Genomic DNA, 26,656 nt, shown 5'->3' on the forward strand with positions numbered 1-26,656 from the left:
TCTTCGAAAGCTGATTCTTGAATGAACAAACCACAACTATTTCCCTTAGAACATACATATTAAGTTTTGGAAAAGCCTGACTCAGATCATGTTGTCTAATCGCGAATCGAGTCCATTCTAGATTTTACTAAGCAGGCCATCGATAAGTGTGTTCATAGAAAGTCGAATATGCCACATGTCGATCCTTCCTCCCAACTATAAATTAAAACAACATCCAGACCAAGATCGACTTTTTGAAATGAAAGTGTTTTAATTTTGAAAGTAAGGTCGATTGCCAAACTAATTAAACAGAAAATCGATAATGTACCCTGAAGGAATTTTATTGCTTTTAAATTATCACATATGGAATTGAGTCATTGATAGCTCTTGGCTTATAAAAGAAAATTAGCTAAGCATGGTGGAAATCATACCTAGCATATTTTAAGAAAACTATAAAAAGCGTAAAGTAAAGAATCCAAAATTGAAAAGAAAAAGAACTTTGATTAAAACGTAACAAAAAAACAAAGTGAATTCGAGATGATTAAGCCTCAACCTAAGGAGTGTATTTATATGCTTCTAAATCCTAAAAACCAATGAATTCAAAATGAAAGTAATCCAAAATCTCAAAGATAATTCAAATGTTTTTAAATTCAAACTTAGAAACTAAATTTCCTAAAATATATCCTCAGATCGTGCTGACTATACTGCTTCTAAAGTCTTCTTCGTGGTGACTGGACCTTCTAGAAACTGTCTCGTTAGACCCGCTTTGTGGACAGTTTCGCACATATGTCTCCAGTCACGATCAAGAAAAAAATACAGAATGCGTCCTTTTTGCTGCCAATTCTGGAAAATCAATAGTGATATATTCACAAAATGGGAGAAATATCAAGTAGAAAGTATCAATTTAAAATGCACATCAAATTCCCCCTCACTTGTCTCATGCTTGTCCTCAAGCATGCTTTGATCAAAGTGGTGAAAACTCAATTTACCTTTTTCTGTTTCATCTCATACCAAAGTAAATTATGCAAGCTAAGTTCACAATAACTACTTGTAGCAAGACATCAATCAATTGAAATGGCATAAGTAGGATCAAGTCAAACAAAATAACAACTTCCAATCATTCATTAATCATAATTCAACCTAACTAAATTCCTCCCAAAGATTCACTCAATAAATCATTGGGTCTTGAGAAAGGGTTGTAATGGGGCTAGGTAAAGGTGGGAAAGAAGGCTAGAAATGAGGTTAAGAATCAAGACAAATAGTTCTCTAAATAATCAAATCAGGTCCACAATTCAATCAAAATAAATGAAGCAACAAAACATCAACCGACCATTTTTCTGTTTTTTCATTCTTTTTTTTTTTTGAAATGTTTTCTTTTTTTTCGATTTTTCTGTTTTATTTTTCAAATGTTGTTTTTTCTTTTCTTTTTTTTCGAAACTAAATTTCTTTATTTTTCTGTGGGACATGATCATATAAATTAACTCATTCTTTATCTTGAATGGTGGAAAAGAGAGAAAATTGAAGAAAAAAATGCTTGGGTTTAAGATTGAGGTGAAAACAAAGAAATGGTAATAGGCTCAAACATGGTTAACTAATGTGAAAGAAAAAGGGTAGACAATTTGGGTAAAAAGTAGGTGAATCCTAATGCCTAAATCATTTCAAAGTATCAAATTCTTTTGTAATCTCAACATGCATTGTACTACAAGTTCTAGATCTTTAATATCTAGTTTGGAACACTTAAACAATAATAAGAGCATAAAGTTAAAGAACCTGTTCATCAAGGCTCAAATCTTACCAAATTGGGTTCATGCATCGAGTTAGGTAAATTTCAATCGATAAAATCAAGGCTAGTCAGAATAGACTCTACTCAAATCACTACTCATGCAATTCCACTATCATGAATGTACGTACTAAAAATAATCACATGAACTTAAGCAATCATAACTTGCTAAAAATAATAGACGAAAGCAAAAAAATTCAACCAAGTTATCACTAAGTTAACCAACGCATTCATTAAAAAAAGTCATAAGACAAGTAAGGTGAAATTATCATGAAATCTTTACCCCTCACTTAAGTTGTATTGCCTCAATAAGGAAATAAAATTAAAAATGCAAGAGAAAAGGTAAAAAAAAATATTCCCCATGTTCATTGGTGACCGCAGCGTAAGGGGTTGTTCAGTTGGGTCTGACCGCTCAAAGAGAAATTATCATGAAATCTTTACCCCTCACTTAAGTTGTATTGCCTCAATAAGGAAATAAAATTAAAAATGCAAGAGAAAAGGTAAAAAAAAATATTCCCCATGTTCATTGGTGACCGCAGCGTAAGGGGTTGTTCAATTGGGTCTGACCGCTCAAAGAGAAACTGTTGGAGTGCGCATCGATGCCAATGTTTACTGTAATACCAAAGGGAAAAACCATCAGTAATGGGTAACAAAAAATAATCTAGTTTATTTACCTCAAATTTTTTATTCAACAGTGGGCGATGGTGTCCGCGATTAATCAACTAAAGGCAATCCTCGACCTTTGGGTTTCTTATTTGAACCATGGTTGTTGTGTAAGTCTCGAGTAGAAATGCAAAAATCAGTGTTGTATGAACTGAAACAAGAGTAGTGAACGGCCAACGGCTACCAAGTGAGAGTTGAAGGTTGTGATTGAGTAAAATAGATAAAAGGAAGAATGAAATAAGGGGAAAAATTGAGCGATTGTTTGGGTAAAATAAAAAATGGGGTTTGCAATATAAATCATGTGGGTATTGGTGTTTTAAGAAGGGGAAGAGTTTGAGTGGAAATGAGAGCTATTTTTTGAATTAATTTGATTAGTGTGGGAGCATGGAAAATAAAAAGAATGGAGGATTGGGTGATTTGGGAAAAGAAATGAAAACCACATGGGATTGGGTGATGTTTTAAAAGAAAAAAAAAAGAAAATATGATAGTATTGGAATGAGGTGGGGTCAGTGAAGAGTTTTAAGGAGGATCTGTTTTAAAATTTAAAATAAGAAGTGACGAGATAAGTGGGGTTTGTAACTGTCTCACACGATTTAGCTGCTTCAAGAATTGGAATTTTCCCACTGTTTGACAACAAAAAATTGCAATTCGCTTTATTTAAGTTTGATTAAAAACATCAGGTACCTCAAAGTTTAAAAAATGAAATAAATAAAATGATGAAAATAAATAAAATGATGAAAATAAAAAAATAAAAAAAGATAAAAATTAAAAATTAAAATCAAAGAAAATTAAAGAAACGAAAAAGAAAATGGGTTGCTTCCCATAGAGCGCTTTTGTTTAACGTCGTTAGCTCGATGACCTGATTCAAACTATATGTTCTGTTCGAGATGTTTCCTCCATTTCATACGTGTTTTCTAGCTAAGAAATTTCCTACAAGAACTTCTACAATTGATAAATTCCTTCAATTTGTCCTTGTAGCTTCGAACAATCTCATAAACATTTCTTTGGATCTTTATTAGCCTTGGAAGCTTGTCCGAAATAGTGGCTGACAATACATCAGTTTCGCTAAAAGATGAGTGCTTCAAACATTTCAAAAATTATTTCGACTCTAAGTTTGGTACCTGCAAAATGGATGGAAAAGTTTTAGGCTTAGAAGGCATTAACTGAAAATTAGAAATAGTAGAAGAAATTTCTTCAAACTCCATGTTCTTGTCGTCGAAATCCTCTTTTTCCAATTCTTTGAAAATATCGATAAATAGGTTAGTTTCTAAAAAATATTGGCTAGTGGATTAATAATATCAATAAAATTTAAACTCGCCACACTATCCATGTATTTCATAGCTTTGTACATGTTAAATTTGACGATCTTAGCGTCAAATTCCATAGTTAAAATACCACTCTTCAAACATCTATATTTACGTGTGTCGTACTCAAAAAAGGTCACCCAAGAAGAATTTTAGATCCATTATTGGTGCGATTATTTTCCATGCATGTCAATTATATATAAATCAGCAAGAAAAATCAATTTGTTTACCTTCACTAGAATGTTTTCTATCTCTCCCACGGGATAAATAATTGATCTATCGATGAGCTGTATTATAACCCTCATTTCTTTCAATGAATCAGTGGAAATCTTTTCGTAGACTAAAAGATGCATCAGGTTAATGGAGGCACCTAAATCACACATTGCACGCTTGATTTTAGCTTTACCAATCTTACAAGGTATTACAAACATACCTTGATCTTTATATTTCGGTGAGTGTCATCGTTGAAAAACTGTCGATACATTTTACCCCAGATTTACTTCTCATTTCCTGTGAGTCGTCTTCTATTACTGCAGAGGTCCTTAAGATATTTAGCATATTTTGGAATCATCCGGATCACCTTGAGGGGCAGAATATTTATTTCCACTTTTCAGAATACATCTAGGATCTCCTTCTCTTTAGCTTGCTTGTCCGCTTCATTAATCTAGAAGGAAAAGGAGACATAACTTTGTAAGGTGAAATACAAAATGAAGATGTGCTATTATCTGAGTTAGGAGGGATATTACACTGACATTTTCTCTCATATTGGCTTCATTTTGTGACGGTAATCTGCATTGAGAATCTAAGCTTCCCATCGTTTGAGCCAGTTGCTTGAATTGCTTCTCGAGCTCTTGAAAGTGAACTTGGGTTTGATTTTGGAAATTCTCTTGAGACAAGTCTAGTATCTCGACAGTGGATTCTAGCAAAGAGTTTTGTGCCTGTTGAGAAAGAAACGGAGAGGGCCTCAGTTGATAATTCAGATTTATTTTTTGATTGTTCCCGTAGCTGAGGTTTGGATGGTCCCTCCATCATGGATTAAAGATGTTGTCGTATTGGTTATAAGGTCTCTAGGGAGGTTTCAAAAAGTTACCCATGGCATTTACTTGAGCACTGGACTCCCCTTGTAACATCGGACAATAGTCCGTCAGATGATTCGACATCGTAGAAATCCCGCATACCTTTGTCGCTCCAATTTTTCCTGAAACAAGGAAATTAACTATGTAGGTTAATTTATAATATTAGTTTTCCATTGAAACAACACTTACTTCGTGAACCCATCAGCTTGGTTCACTTGAGGAGCCAAATTGCTGTGAATTAGTAGCCTTTGTGAAAATTAAATTCCTTGATGCTTCTGGGGTCAAGTTGACGAGAGCACTTCCACTAGCAACATCTACTATTTTCTTTTCCACTGGAAGCATTCATTCATATAAATATTTAAGGACCGTTTGTTCGGAGAGGCCATGTTACGGACAACTATCACATACCTTTTTAAACATCTCCCAATAATAATATAATGTCTCTCCTTAGTTATGTTAAATTCTTGAAATGCTTCTCCTCAGCTCTCTTGCTTACGGCACTCGAAAAATTCTATCAAGAAAAAACATGTGTTAAGTCAGCCCAAGTAGTAATAGAATTCGGTGGTAAATAAAATAACCATTCCTTAGTCAGATTGGCTAAGGAAAAAGGGGAAGCTCTAAGTTTGATTTAATCCTCGATACTCCATGGGGCTTCAAACTAGAGCAGACCATTTGGAATTCCTCGAGCATTTTATGCAGAATTTCATTTGGGAAACCTTGATAGGTAGTAAGAAGATGGATTAATCCTATCTTGAATTGAAAAGGGGTTTCACCATTAGGAAAAGTTATGCAGAGTGGTTACTGAATGGTGAGAGTTGCGGCTAACTTTTTTATTGTTCTAATGGTCATTGGTTCTACTCCTGGCGTGGGATCTGTGATTGGAGTAGCTGGAGTGGCATCAGGTACCAACTCTTCATGGGAATCGATGTTGGATGGTGTTTCAGATGTAGATTCCATATTTGATTGTTACTTGCTTTATTCTCACTGTTGTTTCTTTCGTCAAAGCATTTGGACGTGAGTTCTACGATCTCTTACTTCGATCTCCGGGTCAAGTTCTACTAAATCTCCAGGATTTCGCTTGGTCATAAAATCAAAACAAAAAAATAGATTAGTAATTTGATGAAGTCCCCGGTAACGGTGCCAATTTGACAAGAGTTGTTTTACTCAATAAATAAATTAAATCCTCTTCTCAAATAAAATAAATAGAAATAAGTAGTAGAGTGGAGAAAATGGTCGATCCACGAGCACTTAGAAATCCCTAATATAATTTTGTTTCGATTTCGATCCAGGCAACTGCAATAAAAATAAATAAGAAAATGGGGTTTTACGAATGAGAGATGAAGAAAAGTAGGAAATAAAGATTAAAATTCAAGTAAAATAAAAGAAAACATAAAAGAGATTTAAAACAATAATGAGAAAATCGCCTTGAGCTAGCTTTGTTTCAATTTGATTTAATCATCGAAATGGATTTTACTCCGGGATTCATGTTGGTTAGAGTCTACAAGGCCAACCCATTGTAACTTGCCTTTCTATTTGGTAACCGGTCTTTCTAAGTCACTCTTTAAAAGCTTATTCTTGAATGAACAAATTCAAGAATAAGCAAATTAAGTTTTGGAAAAGCCACAATTATTGTCGTTAGGACAAACAAATTAAGTTTTGGAAAAGCCCGACTCAGATCATGTTATCCCATCGAGAATCGAATCTAATCTCGATTTTCCTTAGCGAACAACATCTAAGTGTGTTAATAAGAAGTCAAATATGCCACAGGGTGATCTTTCCTCCCAACTATAAATTAAAACAACATTCGGACCAACGTCGACTTTTTGAAATGAAAGTGTTTCAAATTTGATAGTAAGGCCGATTGCCAACTAATTAAACAAAAAATCGAGAATTTACCCTGACGGTATTTTAGTTTTTTTCAATTCTCACATATAAAATTGAGTCATTGCTAGCTCTTGCCTAATAAAGAAAATTATCTAAGCATGGTGGAAACCATACTTAGAATATTTTAAGGAAATGATAAAAAACATAAACTAAACAAAGTGAAATTGAAAAGAAAAAGAACTTTGATTAAATTGTAACAAAGAAAACAAAGTAAATTTGAGATGATTAAGCCCCACCCTAAGGAGGATATTTATAGGCTTCTAAATCCTAAAAATAGCAAGGAATTCAAAATGAAAATAATCATAAATCTAAAAGATAATTCAAATGTTTTTAAATTCAAACTTAGAAACTAAATTTCCTAAAATATCTCCTCATATCGTGCTGACTAGGTTGCTTCCAGAATATTCTTAATACTGACTGGACCTTCTAGAAATTGTCACGTCAGACCTGTGTCGTGCATATGTCTCTACACCCGATCAGGAAAAAAAATACAAAATGCACCCCTTTTATTGTTAATTTTGGAAAATAGATCATTGCACGAAAATAAATGAAATACAACCCAAATCAACATTGATATATTCACAAAAAGGGAGAAATAAAAAGTATAAAGTATATAGTTAAAATGCTCATCAATCTTTCAACTTTTAGAGAAATCAAAATTGTTCTTTTCCCATGAATTTGGACTTTTGAGGAGTCTCCAAATGAAACATCACCTTTAAATTTCTCATCAAGTTCCTTTGTCTCAACACATATGATTGTTTGATCAATTGTCAAGGTACCAAGTTTTTGCATCATTATTCTCTTCTTTCTTGAATGTTAGTAACAAAGTTGGCTCCTCAACATCTTGTTTATCTTCAATGAGATTAACCCTCTCTTCATTTCTTCTTTCATTTTGGCATTCTCAAGAAAAGTGACCAAATTTATGAAAATTATAACAATGAACATTGGACTTGTTATACCTCTTTTCATTCGATCTTTGATTATTAAACCTTTCTCTTTCCCTTGATCTTCTCTGGTTTCTTGATGATGAACTTACATCATTATTTTTAGGATCTTCATGATCAGTTCTTCCATATCCTTGTTGGCCATAACCTCAACCTTGTCCACCTCCTCGATCCTTTTGATTCTTTTCATCTTTATTGTTTTTCAATGACACATTGGCTTTGAGGGCTTGTTCAATGGACCCATCTTTTCTCCTATTGAATCTGTCTTCTTGAGCTAGCAACTCACCCATAACTTTTTCAATAGTCATAGAGTATAAATCTTTTAACTCAATGACACAAACCATATAATCAAATTTTAGAGTCAAGGAACGAAGAATCTTTTTAATCACACAGACATACCTAAAGTTTCTCTGTATCTCTTCATTTGTTTGACAATAGCCACCTCCCTTTAGTAATAATCCAAAATTAATTCGGATTTCTTCATCCGCAAGTTTTCAAACTCACCTCGCAACACTTGGAATCTAACCTTCTTCACTTTGTTAAGTCCTTGGAGAGAATTTAAATTGAGTAGGTAAGGGTAAACATGTTAGATTCAAGTATTTATTATTTTTTTTGGTATAATCCTTTCAATTTAAAAATACTTTAATCTAACACATGGGTAATTTAAAAATTAGAACTTTCTCTTAATACTTAAATTAAATGGTTAAACATGTTAGATTCAAGTATTTTTTTTTTTTGGTATAATCCTTGGTATCCGATCTATTGATCGACTAATCCGAATCGGGTAATGCAGAGGCAAGGATGACCCTCTCAACTCAGTTTGCTCCATTTGCAATCGCCAGGATTCGAACCTCTGGCCTTATTTAAGGGATCTAGTGTCTCATACTATTAGACAAATTGGTTGTTAGTAAATTCAATTATTATTATTTGTAACTCATATATATAATTTGAAAATATTTTTTATTCTATCTTTTATTTATGCAGTTGTTACTATTTCAAGATAAACATGAGACATTCGGTATTCTACATGCATTAAAAGCATGAAAGCGAATGAATCGATTTAAATAATTAACTAAATTATTTAATTATATTGTATATTTTTAAAGTTATTTTGAAATTTAAATACTATTTTACAGATGATTGATGGATAATATATGACACATGTGTTCCTTAGTTGTAAAGATTAACAATTAAAATGGTTATTGAAACAACTTATATGTACCAAAACAATCATTATATTTTCAACCTTCCTATGGTTATCCACAACCATATGATTATTATCTATTATTGTTTAATAAATATGTGTCATATCAACTTTAAATGCATCTTTCACCACCAACGTATTACCCATGTCCACTTCTTATGCATCTTTTGTTGATGTTCTGGTCTTATGGGTGATAGCAGTAGACTGTTTTAAGTAGGGATATCATTTCCCTAAGCATGAGTGAGTTAGAAAATCCTTGATTCGGGATTTGTTTTGTATTAAAATGGATTTTTCTGATTTTGTTGACTTGGGTTATTTTCGTCACTGTTGATGATAACATCGAGTAGTGGGGTACTCGACGGCTGCTTGGGAGTACTCAACGACGGCTCATGCGGCTGGGGAATCGAGCGGTGGAGTCCACACCCGACTCTGGTGGCTGGAACGTTGGCTGGCGGTGGAGGCTGCTATTAAGGGATTAGGGTTAAAATCCTTAATCTGTTTGAGTTTGACAAATGGGTCGGTTGGGTCGGGTCGGGCCGGCTATGTTGGGTTGTTTCTGGAATTAGGTTGCTTTGTATTCTGGGCTGCTGGGCTTGTAACTAGGCTATGGGTTAGCTGTTTTGGGCCTCTGTTGAAGACCTGTGTTGCTTGTAATTTAGGTTCCAGTGGGCCTACAAAATGTGTAACAAAATAATTAATAATAATAATAATAATAATCATAATAATAATAATAATAATTTTGGTAGACCCGAACAAAAACGGGTGTCTACACCTAGCATAGAGAATCAGGTTGTAAATTAATTACACAATGCATCTCTATTAAAAAAATCGGAATTTCATTTTATTTAATTTTTTATTCTTCTAATTTCCTTTTTAAACTTTATTCTTTTATTTTTTTATTAATTGTACTAAAGTTTAAATTTAATGATTTTTCATATATAAAATATGTTTTCTGAAATTATTTTTTGAATTATTATATTTGTGTGGCTATTACTAAAGGTGTAAGAAGAAATTGGAGAAAGCTATCGTGTCTAAATATTGATTGATCATGAGACAACAATGAAAGTTGCTGGAAAAAAAATAATGTCGAAAAGAGAACATTTATATTAGACCTTATATGCATCTCATTGTTTACATTTATGCGTTGAAGTTATGGGAAGAAAAGCCTAGTGTAGCAAAAGTGTTAGATGAGGCTAAGAAAGTGACTTGCTTCATATACGATCACATTTGAACTGATGATCAATGAAGAAGTATACATACAGGAAGCAATTACTTCGACCTATTTTTACTCAATTTAAAACTCATTTTGTTCAGCATGAAGAGATAATAAGACAAAAGCAAGGCTTGAGATAAATGTTTAATTCACATATAAGTATTTTATAAATAATTATATAATTACTTAAGTATATCAACTTTTACTGTTTCATTAATTTTAAATAATTTAAATTATATTATGAATATTTATGAATTTAAAAAATCAAAATGAGGACAACAAAAATCAAGATCTGCGTATGAAGCCAAAAAATTTGCTTTGCTAAAAGATTTCGAAAAAAAGTCAAGTGACTTTATAAAAGTTTAAAAAGTATTGAACTTTGTTGATAGTGATTAAAATCAACAATAAATTTTATTTATGAGATTGTAGATAGACTTAAATGAGCAATTCAATATAATTGTTAATATTTTATCGAGTACAAAAATATTACTTACGATAGATGAAATTTTATGCAGTCTAATTTTCATTCAACTAGTAAGATAAAATCTCATATAAATAAGAATTTTTTTAAATTTTTATATTTTATTATTTATATATATTATTATTTTATTATAGATGAAATTTTATTATTTTAAAGGTTATATTATTATTATTTAACAATATTCATATATATTATGCTTAGATTATTTTCTCAATTCTTAATTTCAATTTGGGGTGGAGCATCTAAGAATATATTGATAGAAACATTAGAAGTACACTATGGGTAATTTAAAAATTAGAACCTTATCTTAATACTTAAGTTAAATGGTTAAAATTGTTAGATTCAAGTAATTTTTGGGTATAATTATTGGTATTCGATCTATTGATCGACTAATCCGAATCGGGTAATGCAGAGGCAAGGACGACCCTCTCAACCCAGTTTGCTCCATTCGCAATCGCCAGGATTCAAACCTCTAACCTTACTTAAGGGATCTAGCGTCTCATCACATTAGACAAACTGGTTGTTAGTATATTCAATTATTATTATTTGTAACTCAAATATATAATTTGAAAATATATTTTTTATTCATGTTTACTCTATCATTTATTTATACAGTTGTTAATATTTCAAGATAAACATGAGACAATCGGTATTCCACATGCATTAAAAGCATGAAAGTGAATGAAACAATTTAAATAATTAACTAAATTATTTATAAATTATTTAATTATATTGTATATTTTTAAAGTTATTTTGAAATTTAAATACTATTTTACAGATGACTGGTGGATAATATGTGACACATGTGTTCCTCAATTATAAAGATTAACAATTAAAATGGTTAGTGAAACAAGTTATATGCACCGTAACAATCTTTATATTTTCAACCTTCCCATGGTTATCCACAACCATATGATTATTATTTATCATTTTTTAATTAATATGTGTCATATGAACTTTAAATGCATCTTTCACCACCAACGTATCACCCATGTCCACTTCTCATATATCATCCTCTTCAAATATATCATCCACAACAATTATATGAAAATCAAGGTGAAAATATTAATTTTTTTATTTTTTTTTTAAAAAAAAGCCACAAAAATCAAATCAAGAAAGGTCTCAAAATGAAGGTGAAGGATCTGAGCCTCCTCACTTTTTTAATTTGTTAAATTTAAATTATTCTTCTATCACTTTTTTGCAAGATGTGTTTTTTTAAATAGATGATTTATTAATATTCTCAATTTTAGTAATATTAAACCTTTATATCTTCCTTCTCAATTTTAATCTTTGACTATTATTGTCTTTGTTGCAGTAAATTGAATTTTGTCATATTTGTTCTCAAAATATTCAATTTCGATGAGTTTAAAGTCATTTTAATTCTATGTATTTTATTTAAATGGTGTTACTCAACTTTCCAAATTCATCTAAAGATAAGTAATTTGTTGTTTCTCCGGTGACTCCAACTACCTCCCTTCCGTTTTCTCTCCTGTCTATCTTCTTCCTTGATCACGTTAATTCCTTCCTTCAATTGACTGGAGGAAATTGTTTGGGTGTTCATCAGGGCAATAGTTAGAGTATTTTCTCCCAAAATTATGAGATGGGATTCCTTCAGTTCAACCTCCCCTGAGGTATTTGATGCTGGTATTGTTGAATGGAGACTTTCCTTGGTTGGACAATCCCTTGGAGCTGCACCGAATTTTAATTCTTTACAAAGGATTGCCGATAATCTTTGGAAAAAGACACTGCAAGGAGCTTATGTTAAGGTTAATCTAGCTGGAAACAACCTCTACATTTATTCTTTCAATTCTGAATCGGCTAGGGATTGGGTTCTAGAAAACGGTCCCTGACACATTCTAAACAAACATTTGATCCTCAGAAAATGAGAACCAAACTTAAAAAGGCTAGATTTTGATCTTTCCAGAATCCCAATCTGGGTTCATTTATATCATATACCTCTAGAACTTTTCTCAAGAGCGGGATTAAGTTATATTGTCAGTGCTATAGGAGTTCCATTATCTATGGATTCTATTACTGCCTCCAAATCAAGACTTGAATTTGCAAAAATTTGAGTTGAAACTGGAGTGAACGAGGAAATTCTTAAGTTTGTGGATGTAATCCTTAGCAACAGGAAGGCAACATCAATTACTGTCGAAGTACCCTGGTTACCTCCTTGCTGTAGAAAATGTAAAATCTTCAGACATGCCGAAAAAGGATGCTTTGAACAATCTAATACTGCCTCAGCAACCTCGCAAGTTTGGAGAAAAAGGGAGCAATGACTACTACCTTACCGGCCGAAACTGTTGAAGGCATCAAATTGCTGCAGGAACCGGGGTTACAGGGTGCCAAAGATAATGACGTTCAGTAAAATAAGCAAGAGGTAATTGGATATGAAGCAGTTTAACCAGAATTAAAAGCTGATCACAAAAACACAGCTGCAACGCGTGAAGCACCGGGGATCCAGGAAGCTAAAGTAAACGACGTGCAACAAATTAACGAAAAGGCAATTGGAATTGGGGCCACTCCAACAGGAACAATTGCTGCACCGAAAATTACTGCTACAACATTTGAACACATGGAAGACCCTACCACATCATTGGAAGGAACACAAAACGCTGACCATCCAACTTTAGTCAATAATTTAATTGATGACGAACAGGTACTTGCACCCGCACCAACCGGTTCAAACGAAGGAATAATTATTGCAGATCATCCAGTTCCTAAACGTGGCAGAGGAAGGCCAGCTAAGGATAAGTCAAAAGCAACTTTTATTGGATCCAAAAGATGATTTAATGTCCTTAATTAAGTGGACGAAAATCCTACCATAATAGAATATCAAGGTAGGAAAATTCGTTCAGCATATCTAGGTGTTGCAGGTTTGGTTAATGACCTCAAAGCAAAAAAGAAAGATCACCTAGACTATGCAAAAAGTCTAACATGTTGTGGTAATGGGGTGAAATGGACCCTCATTCTCTATGATTTTTAGCTTCTGGAATATTAGAGCATTAAACAATCCTCTAAAACAAACAAAAATCTTGCAAAGGGCTATTATAAATAATGTTGACATTCTCTGTTTACTCGAGACCCGTGTCAAATTGGAGAAATCAAAGGAAATTTTCAAATCCAAATTTACAGAATGGAATACCTGTTCAAATTACGAATTTGCTTCAAACGGGAGGATATGGATTCTTTGGAAAAAAGATTTAGACATCTCACATTGTCAAGCTACAGCTCAGTCTGTTACTATCAGTGGCTCTTTTAAGGGTATTCCCCTGATCATTACAACTATCTATGCCAGTAATGATGGTATTACTAGAAGACAACTCTGACATCATCTTTGCGAATTGGAAACAAATTTTGGATCATTACCATGGATATTAGGAAGTGACTTCAATGTTATATTGTATTCGAATGAAAGTTCAAACTACGATCTTATGGGTCTACTAACAACACCAGACATGAAGGACTTTCAAGAGGTCACTCAAGATCTTCACCTTCAAGACCACCCTTTCTTTGGTACTTCCTTCACCTGGAGCAACAAACAACACCAATTTTTCTTGCAAAGAAACTTGATTGCTCATTTGTGGAATTCCTTGCACCTGTCGCTTCTGATCATTGTATGGCTCTGGCTTGGATCAATAGAGAGACCCAAGCTAATCGACCAAAACCTTTCAAATTCTTCAACTTCTGGACTCTTCATCCAATTTTGTTAAAAACCGTTCGACAGTCATGGCATCCACCTATTCAAGGAAACCCGATGAAGGTTCTTTTCCTCAAGCTTTTAAGCGTCTAAAATCATGCCTCAAAATCATAAACAAAGAATGTTACAGTGATATTTTTGCTCGAGTGCATCAAAAGAATAGAGAGCTTGAACAACATCAACTATCAACTCTAAGAGGAGAAGACGCTATTGAAAATGAGTTGAAGTTATAGAAAGAGCTTTTATCCCTTAAAGAAGCAGAGTGCATGTATTTAAAACAAAAGGCCAAAGTGCAATGGTTAAAAGAGGGCGAAAAATGCATTAAATTCTTCCATTCTATTATTGCAGGTAAAAACAAAATAGACACCATACGAATTCTTGTTAATGAACAAGGCAAAAGGCTTGAAACCTTTGATGAAATGGCTTCTGAAGTAACTAAATTTTACTCAAGTCTTTTAGGAACTGCGAATTCACACCATACTTTTCAAAATGTCATGGTCAGTGGTTGGAAAAGACGTAGTAAATGATATCAAATACTTCTTCCAAGAGACTTTCATCCTTCCGACTTTTAATGCTACTACCATTTCCTTGGTTCCAAAGGTTCCCAATCCCAAAAGGGTTAGAGACTTTCGGCCAATATCATGCTGCTCTATCATTTATAAGACAATTACAAAGATCTCCTAGTCAAAAGGTTGACTCCACTTCTTCCAGGGATAATTTCTCTCAACCAATCCACTTTTCTAAAAGGTAGAAATATTGCTGACAACACCCTCCTTGCTCAAAAACTGGTTAGAGGTTATTGAAGGAGAATTATTTCTCCTATATGTGCCTTGAAAATTGACTTACACAAGGATTTTGACACTCTATATTGGGGCTTCATTTATGTTATGCTTAAGGCTTTACAACTTCCTAATACTTTCATTGGTTGGATTGAATCCTGCTTTAACGAAGCCAGATACTCCATCTCGTTCAATGGAAGCTTGATTGGCTTTTTCAAAGGTGCAAGGGGAATAAGACAAGGTGACCCTCTATCTCCTATCTTATTTGTTATTGCAATTAATGTCCTCTCTTGTCTCCTTAACTTGGTTGCTACTAAAGGCTTGTTTGGATATCATCCTAAATGTAAGAAGCTCGGCCTCACTTACCTTTATTTTGTAGATGACCTGTTAATATTCTGTAAGGGAAATATTGAATCTGTTTATGGAGTCATTAGTGTCTTGGACCAATTATATGAAATGTCTGGGCTAAAACTTAATTATGCCAAATGTGAACTTTATATTGTTGGAATCACTTTCAGAAATCTTGAGCATATTTTACAGTCCACGGGATTCAAACAAGGATGCTTTCTAGTGAGATACTTAGGAGTTCCTTTAGTCACAAGGAAACTCATTGAAAAGGACTGTGTGGTCCTTATTGAAAAGATCAAATCAAAACTTCACCACTGGTCGGGAAAGCACTTGAGCTACGCCGGCAGATTATAACTTAACAGAGTTATCCTCTTCAGTATTGCAAATTACTGGTGTAGACAATTAATTATTCTTCAAACTATTATTAACAGGATTGAACAACTTTGCTCCAGATTTTTCTGGAAAGACACTGATAAGGTTGCCTCTGGAGCCAGAGTTAGATGGAAGAAGATTTTCCTATTGAAATCTGAGGGAGGACTCGACTTAAAAGATATTAAAACATGGAACAAAGCATGTATGATACAACTTTTCAGGAACATTCTTGCGGGAGAGGGATCATTGTGGGTAGCTTAGATCAAAAGCTACGTTATCAAAGATGCAAACTTTCTATTAGCGGAAGATATAGCAAATTCAAGTTGGTGTATCAGGCGCTTACTCAATCTAAGAGCAGTTGCAATCTCTGTTTTATCCACATGAGCAACGACGACAAAAGATTTCTGGAAAGAAATACGGGTAAAAGGAGATAAAGTCATATGGCACAAATTGATATGGTTTCCTCTACACGTTCCCAAACATAGCATGATTACATGGATGGTTGTTCTAGATAGACTTCCAACTAGAGAGAGGCTCCTGAGATTGGGAATTTTAATCGATGGTTCATGTATAATTTGCAAAGAAGCAATGGAGACTACGGACCACCTGTTTAGCGAGTGCTCTCTGGCAGTTTCCTTATGGAAGGCTATTCTGAATCTCTCCGGCTTAAGCACTCCTTCATTACCTTGGGTGAGCATGTTAGACTGGGCCAGTGGTGCTTGGAAAGGTAAGTCCCTCTTCACTACTATCTTGAAACTTGCTTGGTGAGTTTTAGTCTACTTCTTATGGGAGGAAAGATATAGAAGATTGTACCAAGGAAACACAAGAAGTGAGAAAGAAATTATGAGTTCAATTAAGGAGATTGTAGGTATTCAATTAAGAGGAAGGAATATAAATAGATTAGATAGTCTTAATATTTACCTTTGTAATAGTTGGGGTGTTGACCACCCACTTTTGTTGTAGTATGTTGCCTTTTATCCCATTGATGGGAGATTTTATGTAGCAGAATTCTGCATCTTGGGTAATAAAATTAAAATTATCCAAAATTATTGCATTGAAAACTTTTTACAGTCCCACTGCACGTTGAACCCAATTCTAGAAATTATATGCCTCAACCAATATTTAAATTGGTCACCTAATTTCTTCAATTCAATTATTTTTCAAATCTTTTGATAATTTTACTATTTCTAAAGTTGTTAAAAATTTATAATTTTACTATTTCAAAATCGTTAAAAATTTATGACTTTTAAAGTAGGACTTTTAATTATTCTATTGACATTTTTTCGATAGAAACTTACAAACTTATTAAATATGATGAGTGTTTAATATTTTTTTTATTTATCATGATTTAATATAATATTCTTAAGAAATATATAAATAAATATAAAAATAATGAATGATTGTAAAAATTGTGTTCCCGTATTAATAAAAGTTTATAAAGTTAGAAAACACTCTAAAACATTAACAGCGATTTTTTATAATTATAATTATAATTATCATATTTTATAATAAATTGTGTGAATTTCAAAAAAATCCACCTTGCCATAGTTAGGGGTGTGGAAATCTCAACTCCACTCGAAAAATCAATTTAAAAAAATTTGACTCTAATTGACTTCGAGTTATAATTTCATATACTCGACTAAAAAAATTGAAGTTCAATTCGAATTGTAAAATCAACTCCAATAACTCGAATTTTTTTAAAATTAGTTGATTGATTACTTACAATTGTTGAACAAGTCCGGTGTCATATGGTGACAGATGCTACATGCCGGAATTGTTGGCGGACTGTTCAGGACATCAGTCATATTTTAAGAACCTGCCCAGTAGCCTATACAGTATGAAAACAATTAATAGAGCAAAACAAATTGGATAATGTAAAAGAATATCAAAGAATAGAAAGATTGAGAAAGAAACTTATTGTATTATCAAGCTAGAACTACTGCAAGGGGAGCTTCTATGCCTTCTTCATTTGTTTCCTTGATCTCACTTAGTTTATCTTCTTCTGTTGTTTCATGTGAATCTACATCAACTGTTGGCACTTGTACTAACTGAGTTTCTGCTTCATCTTTTTAGCTTTGCCCCGTAGAACCACCTATACTCCACACAAGATCATCAATCCTCCTATGATACATCCTAAGTAGAGCTTAGATAATGTATCAATCGTTTCTGTGGAATTCTTGGATTTGCTTTGTTGGTGTTCTTGGTTTCATGGGCGGTTCGTTTGATGAATCCTTTGTATGCATCTATTGTCAATCCCTTGGGGCTTGTCTTTGTTGCCATTCTTGGATCTTTGTTAATCGATGAAAAGCTCTAGTTAGGAAGTATGATAGAAGGATTGATGATCGAGTGTGGAGTATACATGGTGCTATGGGACAAAGCCAAAGAGATGAAGCAGAAAACTTGGTACCAGTGGTAACAGTTGATGTAGATTCACATGAAACAACATAAGAAGATAAACAAAGTGAGATCAAGGAAACAAAGATAGAAGCTCTCCATGCAATACTTCTAGCTTGATAATACAAGAAGTTTCTTTCTCAATCTTTGCTATTCTTTAATAGATGATTTCTAGACATGCTTACTGCACCCATGGATTGCAAAGAATCTGTTAGGCTCAACATATGCTAACAAGGGAATTGAGGATTGACCAACTTTCTTTAGTGCTGCATTATGGGATAAAAGGAATAGGTCAATATTGATCCTGATAATCTAATATCTCCAAACATATTTGTATATATATATATACTAGTCATATGCGTAGAATCCGGATAATTTTCAACTTTGAAGTGAAAAATTATTTGTAACCGTTTATACTTATTAAAATGGTTTAATGGGTTAAAGCAACTGAACCCATTGATTGTATTAAAATATAATCAAATAAGTAATCTTAACACAAAATAAATATTGAATATAACAAACATTTAATGAAAATATGTATATTACCACGTTGCAAAATTTAATAGGAATATATGTTAAAACTATACATAAATTTAGTCAAATAGACAATGCTATATATTTTCTTTATCGAAATATGTAAGCTTATGCATTAACTTTGATTTTATGTAATTACATAAATAAATCATTAATAATTTGGGATCATCTAAAAAATTTAAATTAAATCTAAAACGTTAACACAATTTGATCCAATTAAAGAAGACTGATCTCCTACATTGTTATTTTAAAGATCAATTCTTTACGTGAATAATCTTTCAAAAATTAGCCTCTAATTAAGCATTTAACCTATAAAATATGGAGGAAACAGTTTGACATTCACTATATACATATATATGGTTTGCTTCAATCCAAGGACGGAGCCAAAATTAAATATTAACAGAGGCTGGAATATTGGACTATTTAAGAAAAATATAAAGACTAATTAGATATTTAAATTCAAAATTCAACACGAACCAAGAGATCTTAGTGATTAAGGGATTGTTGTTATACTTGAGGTCTCGAGTTCGAACACTGCACATGTAGAGGCATGAGAATTTATTGTCAAATAGTTGAGAGTTTTTGTATAAATATTAACTTGTATTCACCCTGGATTTAAAAAAAACTCAAAATTCACAATATAACACCTAATTTGTTTAATATTTAAACTTACAATTACCTAAATTGTTATTAAACCAAAAATTTTGAGAACAAAGGATTATCTATCTTTAGTTCAGTTCTGACTTGATTAAATATTTAATAAACTTTTGTTATTTATAATTTAAATATTTATTTTTACATGAACCAAGATACTATTAAACCAAAATTATATCGAATATATAAATTTTAACACCGCCCCTGCTGTCATTGGCCGTTTTGGTCTTCTATCATCCTTTCCCTCAATATTCATCCAAATAAGTATACAGCATATCATCTTTCATTGATTTGCGACGACCAAAAAATGCTCTGAGTCTCTTACTTTTGGTGGGAATTTGTTCAATGTCTTTGGTGTTGTCTTTCTCAGAATCAACAGCAGATTTTCGAGGCTCTGATGGATACTGCCAATTCAAACCAAATTCAAATTAGAATTTATAGATCGTAGTCATCCTTAACAGAGTATGGATTGCTAAAAATGTGCTGCAATGCTTCATTGATAGACTTAAGCATATAAATGAAACTACTTTACACTCACCCGTTGCCTCGCACCAGCTGAATTCGGAGTAGTTGACCGGCTCTTATTCAGGGTTATAGGCCTGCTAGCAGATCCATAACTCAAACGAGGAAATCGATGAGGTGATACCGTTCGCTTCTCTGATTATACGTATAAACAGCATCGTATCATCAATGAGCACGAACATGCATTCATAAGTCATAACCGAAAAAAGTTTTAAGGAAATAGGATGGTAAAAGAGATAGAAAGTACATCAACCTAGTTCTTTCTTTGGTGGAGTAGCAGTAAAGGAAAACGTTGTCGATCGCTGTTGAGGCCGAGGAGAAGGAGATGGAGAACGTCATCTTCTGCAACAACCATTACTAGAATAGTTGGCATTCATGCTCTAATTACAACTAAATAACTATGGTCTATTAATGCAATTCACCAGAAATGTAATGGTGATCTTTACGTGAAGATGTCGGGGTTTCCCTGACAGATTGCGGCGGTGGTGCTTCCCTAATTGTAGCTCGAACAGATTTAGAGGAAGGATCTAGTTACATTGGAACCTTATCCAAAACATAAGAGATGATGCAAAAGGATAGATAAAACAACTACCACTCCTAAACCGATGGCAGTTGTCCTCACTGTCTAGACAGCATCCTTGATATTTTGACTTGGTTTGATTTGCACCATGCAAGGTCTCCCCAACTGGGATTTGATCAAATACATTAAAAACAGCCAAATATTCTTTCCCGGTTATTGCAACAAAATGGAAAAAGGCGAAGAGAACAGAGTAGAGTCGGGTAATTGCCTGGCAACATGTAACTTTTATGGTACTTCGGTGTTTTAATAATCGACGACTATTGGGAAATTCCTTCATGGTCAATATATTCTTGGCATTTTCGTACTCTCTGCAGTGCCACATTCAAGTAAGGAAAAGTTCAAAACTTTGTAAGCACATAACAGCAAAGGCTAGAATCAAAGTCATCTCACCAAGAAATGAAAAGAATTCAACCTTAACTCTTCGACACAAGATACCCGACGCTCTGTTCCAGAAACCTCATCAACCTTTTCTTCCAAAAAATCGTTAACCTTGTATGTCACAGAACCTAGATGATCGATGGTGTTCACAATGGCTTTTGCAGCATAATCCTTTAATGTTTCTACCACTCTTCATATACATGACAATCTTTCTTCATAATCAAAAATAGGAGAAAATGGAAGTAACCAAACTTGAACAACGCTGAAAGAAATGAGCTATGATGAATTAGAGTGACTCACATCTGCTTTTGGTCATCATTAGTGTAGGACAGCTCGAAATACTCGGTTGCTGAGTAGAGTTGTGTTCTGAGTTTTTTCAAATCCTAAAATAAAAGATCTCTGTGATAAAACCATGGATATGAGATATAAATGCATTATCTAGCGGTGTGAAGTGCCGAATCTGTGCATATCGCACTCGACTGATATAGATGGCGGATTAGCAATACTAAGACAAACCCACCAAATTAGGCAGTGATTTAACTGGAGCGTGCAATCAGTTTGGCCATCAAAATGCTAAGCATACAATCTAGAAGGACCGAATTTCAACCAGGATATAGAAGAAAAGAAACAAAACAAAGATTTCAACTTTAAGGAAGATCCTATTCTTTCAAGCCTAAGAAGTAAACAGACAAAATATCATTAACTCTCATACCTTGAGACTCTCAGAGAATAACAAGCCCTGCTGCATAGAAACCTCTTCATAATCAGATTCTTCTCCAGACATCGGCATTGCTGCAAGGAGACCGGACCAAGTATGCCTTAACATGTATAATCAAAATAACCAAATTTATTTCAAGCAAATGGGGGAAAAGGGAGAGCAAGAAAAATAGCTCATCTAACATCAAACAAAAACTATAGAAATCATATATTAAACATAAAACCTCATTGAATCTTGAGGATGTTTAAATAAGAACCAGAACAATATGAAATCACCAAGCTTGAAACTTGTAGACAGGGTGAGACACTTCAAAACTAAGTTACAACTAATAAGATACAAAAAAGCAATTATTCCAACCAAATGCAATAAGAAAACAAATAATAAAAGACAGACAACACTTTGCCAGTTGCTGAACTTCTGCTACTACCCAGAAATAAAAATAAGGAAATAAACAATTCTCATACACAAAATCGACAGATAATAAACTAAAACACTTGATTGTGATACATAGGAGAAACCCCATTTTGTCTGTGAATCTTTAGCAATATTCTAAGTGCATTAAACATTTAAAAGGAAAAGGAAACTCCAAAAACTGGAAATTTTCCTTGCCCTTTCTTTATTTGCAGAGACAGCCAGAGAACAGTGTATGTTGAGATACTTCCCAGAAAGTGTGAATGTCGTTTCAGCTGAACTAAAGCCAAATTGGTAAATGGCCTTATACCAGACTCAGCCGAGTGAAGCAAATTGTAGGCCTTGTCGGGTCATCTCCTTCCCTTTTTTTCTCAGAATTTCAACATTTAAAAGCTCAAAACTAACCAAAATAGAAAGTGGGCTCTCAACAAAATTTGAAGGAAAAAAAAGCTAACCTTCTCTTAGACAAGCTTGTTGTTTTATTCCCACTTCTATCGCAGATGAAGTTGTAAAAACCGAGACCCACTTCCAATTCAACCTTTAAAAACCAGCACAAGTTGAGCAAGGTTTTAAGAAAACAACAATATCAATCGGCGGTGGGAGCAGCGCAAAAGGCAAAAACTTGCAGTCTTACTCGAGGAAGAAGCAATTGGCAGCCAGGTTATTTACTTAGCACGTCTTGATACCGTAAATGTTATATTATTTAATCAAAAATATTATTTGAGGTGATAATAAAAACGTTAATAATCGATTATGTTACCGTCTTAGGTAAAATACGTCAAAAAAATATAAATAATAATATAATTGGTTAATTACTGAAAATATTATCAAGCATAATAATATATTAGGTAATACTTGTATAAAGTAATAGGTAGCGTCTTTTTAAAGCTAATAGGACTTTGAAAATCTGACGATAACTTAACCTGTTAATTACTTGAAATATTATCAATCATAATAACATATTATGTAACACTTATATAACGTAATAGGTAGCACCTTTAAAGCTGATGAGGCTTTGGAAATCCGACGATAACAAAATAAGTTAATTACTTAATTTTTTATTAGTATTATCAATATATTAGGTAACGCCTAAAATGCTAACAAAATTTAAGCTGATGGAGCCTTAGGAATCTGACGATAACATAACTGGTTAATTACTGGAAACATTATCAAGCATAATAATGTATTAGGTAGCGCTTATGTAACGTAATAGGTAGCGCATTATTAAAGCTAATTTGATCTTAGAAATTTGACGATAACAAAATAGGTTAATTACTTAATTTGTTATCAGTATTATCAACATATTAGGTAACGCTTAAAATGTTAACAAAATTTAAGTTGATGGAACCTTAGGAATCCGACGATAACATAATCGGTTAATTACTTGATTTGTTATCAAGCTTTATGAACATAACCATGTACATTGTTTACTTATATTATAATGATACGATTGACTTTAATCGTTTTCATTGTCAATTAACCTATTACTTAAAAGTAATAGGTTTCGAAATTATAAGTATGAAATATATATATATATATATATATATATATATATATATATATATATATATATATATATCGATACATTTTGCGTGCAGATTGTTTGAGACTTTATGTGGAATTAAAGTATCGAGACCGATATAACAAAGTATTGATACATATATAAAAGTTTATAATAAGTTACGCTATTATCATTATACCGGTTTTGTCAATTTTTAACATGTTATATTGTCATGTATCGATACATTTTTATTAACTATCGATACTTCCTACATTCATCTAGTTTGGGAAGCATACTAGACAAAAAAGTATCGATACTTTGTGTAAATGTATTTTGTCATGAAACCGATATATTTTTACAACTTACATTGTAAATTTACCTATTACTTAGATTCAAAGATCAGTGCCCTTTTCGATTTCTAGCTGTTTGGATTCAACGTCCAAACTTCAATTCCTTAACTAGTGAAAATTGGTCGTACAAAGGTAACATTACTAGCTCCATTAATTTTATTTCTAACGGTCTCAAAGTGTGGAACATGGATGTTTATACACAAATCTTCCAAAAGAATAAAATCCTCAAGCATTGGTTAGCCGATGTTAAAAACGAGAAGGGAGATACTTTGGCAACAAAAATCAATAAGTACTTGGATTATGTAAGGGGATTGTAACACCAAATTTTTCTATAATCATGCGATTAGTCGCCACAAGTGTAATTGGATCCAAGCATTAAAGATTAGTCGTGGGGAATGTGTTTTAATGATGACATTCTCTGTAAGGAAACTACCGCTTTCTTTGTTGATCTTTATCGGGATGAAGAAATTCCCTCAGAAGATTTTCCCATTCAGAATTCCTTCCCCGTATTAAGCTGACTATAATTTGTTAAGCTCTAGTGTGTCGAATGAGGAGATTAAGAAAGCCCTCTTCAACACGCATCCACTCAAATCTCCTGGAAAAGATGGTTTGCACACTATTTTCTTTCAAAGTCAATGGGCTACCGTGGGCTGGTCTATTTGTTCTTGGGTCAAAGGAATTTTCAAAGGTAACCATATTAATGTCAATCTTAATAAAACCTTGTTGGTTCTCATCCCTAAAGTGAACAGCCTTGGGACCTTTGCAGATTTTCGACCAATGAGTCTTTGCTCCATCCTCTATAAGCTTGTGATGAAAATAATAGATAATAGATTCAAGCCTATCTTTCCAAAGATCATCTCCTCGAATCAAGCTAGCTTTGTTTCTGGGCGCAATATCAATGATAACATTTTTATTTCCCAAGAGATTATTCATTAAATGAAAAAGAAGAAAGGGAAAACTCAATGAATGATGGTGAAAGTTGACTTAGAGAAGACTTATGTTGGGTTAAATGGGGTTTTCTTTCACATTCTATTAAGGATATGAGTTGTCCTGATTGTTGGGAAATAAACGAGTAATTTCCCTATAACCAGATTAGTGAGAATACGAAATAAAAGCGGAAAAATAACACCCAAAATTGATAACGGAGTTCGACCAATTATGCCTATGTCTCCAGACTGCTGCATATCTTTTACTAAAGAGATAAAATTTACAGGTGTTTACAAAACACTCACAACTCACAAGAAAACTCTCTAAACTCTTTAGTATTGGGAAAAATAAATGATTTGGGATGAGTTTGAAGCTAGATGGGTTAGGGTATTTATAGTTGAAGCTTAAGGACTAATCTTGTAAATACCCTAAAAATACAGGCACTAAAATACAATTTCCCCATTACCATTTTCAACAAAAATTAAATGCACCGAATTCGGTGCCTAATCCACAGAATTCAGTGCCCCCTTAATTGACTTTCAACAATCTCTCACTTGAAGACTGATTTTAATCTGTCTTCACACCTCGATCGATGCAACAACATTTCTGGTCTTGTTACTCTAGTATGCCAACTAAAGCTGAACACAACTTCAATTTGTCCATAGTCACCATCTTTGTTAACATGTCAACCCGATTTTGAGCTCCAATAATCTTTTCAAGTTTTAAAATCTCATCTTCCAGAACAGACCGGATAAAATGATATCGCAGTTGTATGTGCTTCGTCCTGGAATTAAAAGACAGATTCTTTGCTAGATGGATAGCACTTTGACTGTCACAATACAAGACATTGCTTTCTTGTTTCTTGCCTAATTCTTCCAAGAAACTTTGGAGCCAGACCATCTCCTTGCTGGCTTCCACAACAACGACATATTCTGCTTCAGTTGTGGAGAGAGCAACTATCTTCTGGAGTTGAGAAACCCAACTTACTGCAATTCCTCCTAGAGTATAGACATACCCTGTAGTGCTTCTTCTGATGTCAACATTTTCGGCTAAGTCAGCATCTACATAGTCGATAAGTATCATATCTCTACCTTTGAAACAAAGTGCTTTATTTGTAGTACCCCGCAAATATCTGAGGATCCATTTGACTGCTTCCCAGTGTACCTTGCCCGGATTATTCATGTACCTGCTAACAGCTCCCACTGTATGAACAATATATGGTGTAGTACAAACCATGGCATACATCAGACTTCAAATTGTTGAGGCATACGACACCTTTACCATGTGTGCACATTCTTCCTCCGTCTTTGGTGACTGTTCTTTGGAGAGTCTAAAATGAACACCTAAAGGTGTACTTATTGGTTTAACATCTTGCATGATGAACCTGGAGAGTACTTTGTTGATGTACTCAACCTTTGATAACATCAAAGTCCCCGAATTTGTGTCTCTTTTGATCCTCATCCCAAGAATCTGCTTTGCAGCGCCCAGATCTTTCATTGCAAACTGCTTCGACAATTTTTGCTTCAAGTTTATAATCTCTTGCATGTTTGGGCCTGCAACGAGCATGTCATCAACGTATAACAATAAAATAATGAAGTTGTTGTTGAACTTCTTGATGTAGCAACAATGATCTGCTTAGCATCTGGTAAAACCACTACTACCCATGTAACTATCGAACTTCTTGTACCACTGTCTAGGAGCTTGTTTTAAACCATACAAGCTCTTCTTCAACCTGCATACCAGGTTTTTCTTGTCTGCCTCTATGAAGCCTTCTGGCTGCCTCATATAGATTTCTTCCTCCAAATCACCATGAAGGAAAGTTATCTTTACATCTAACTGCTCAAGATGTAGATTCTCTACAGCTACAATTTTCAACATCAGTATGATTGTATACAACTTAATGACTAGAACAAAAATTTCATTGTAGTCAATACCTTATTTTTGCTGAAAACCTTTGACA

General features: G+C 33.5%; 1 protein-coding gene and 1 pseudogene across 1 annotated transcript; one reads left to right on the plus strand and one right to left on the minus strand.

Moving 5' to 3' along the window:
* The first annotated feature begins 13,986 nt into the window (after nt 1–13,986).
* Nucleotides 13,987–18,175, plus strand: LOC120158749. The gene is made up of 7 exons (XM_039169522.1): nt 13,987–14,044; nt 14,577–14,659; nt 15,125–15,672; nt 15,787–15,850; nt 15,949–16,147; nt 16,239–16,454; nt 18,036–18,175. Exons 1-7 carry the CDS (start codon nt 13,987–13,989, stop codon nt 18,173–18,175), a joined length of 1,308 nt encoding a protein of 435 aa, XP_039025453.1.
* Nucleotides 18,176–19,514: 1,339 nt separating this feature from the next.
* On the minus strand, nt 19,515–21,715 carry LOC120158587 (annotated as a pseudogene).
* Nucleotides 21,716–26,656: the final 4,941 nt, after the last annotated feature.

The sequence above is a fragment of the Hibiscus syriacus genome, unplaced genomic scaffold (genome assembly GCF_006381635.1).
Source record: "Hibiscus syriacus cultivar Baekdansim isolate YM2019G1 unplaced genomic scaffold, ASM638163v2 tig00111330_pilon, whole genome shotgun sequence".
Taxonomy (NCBI): domain Eukaryota; kingdom Viridiplantae; phylum Streptophyta; class Magnoliopsida; order Malvales; family Malvaceae; genus Hibiscus; species Hibiscus syriacus.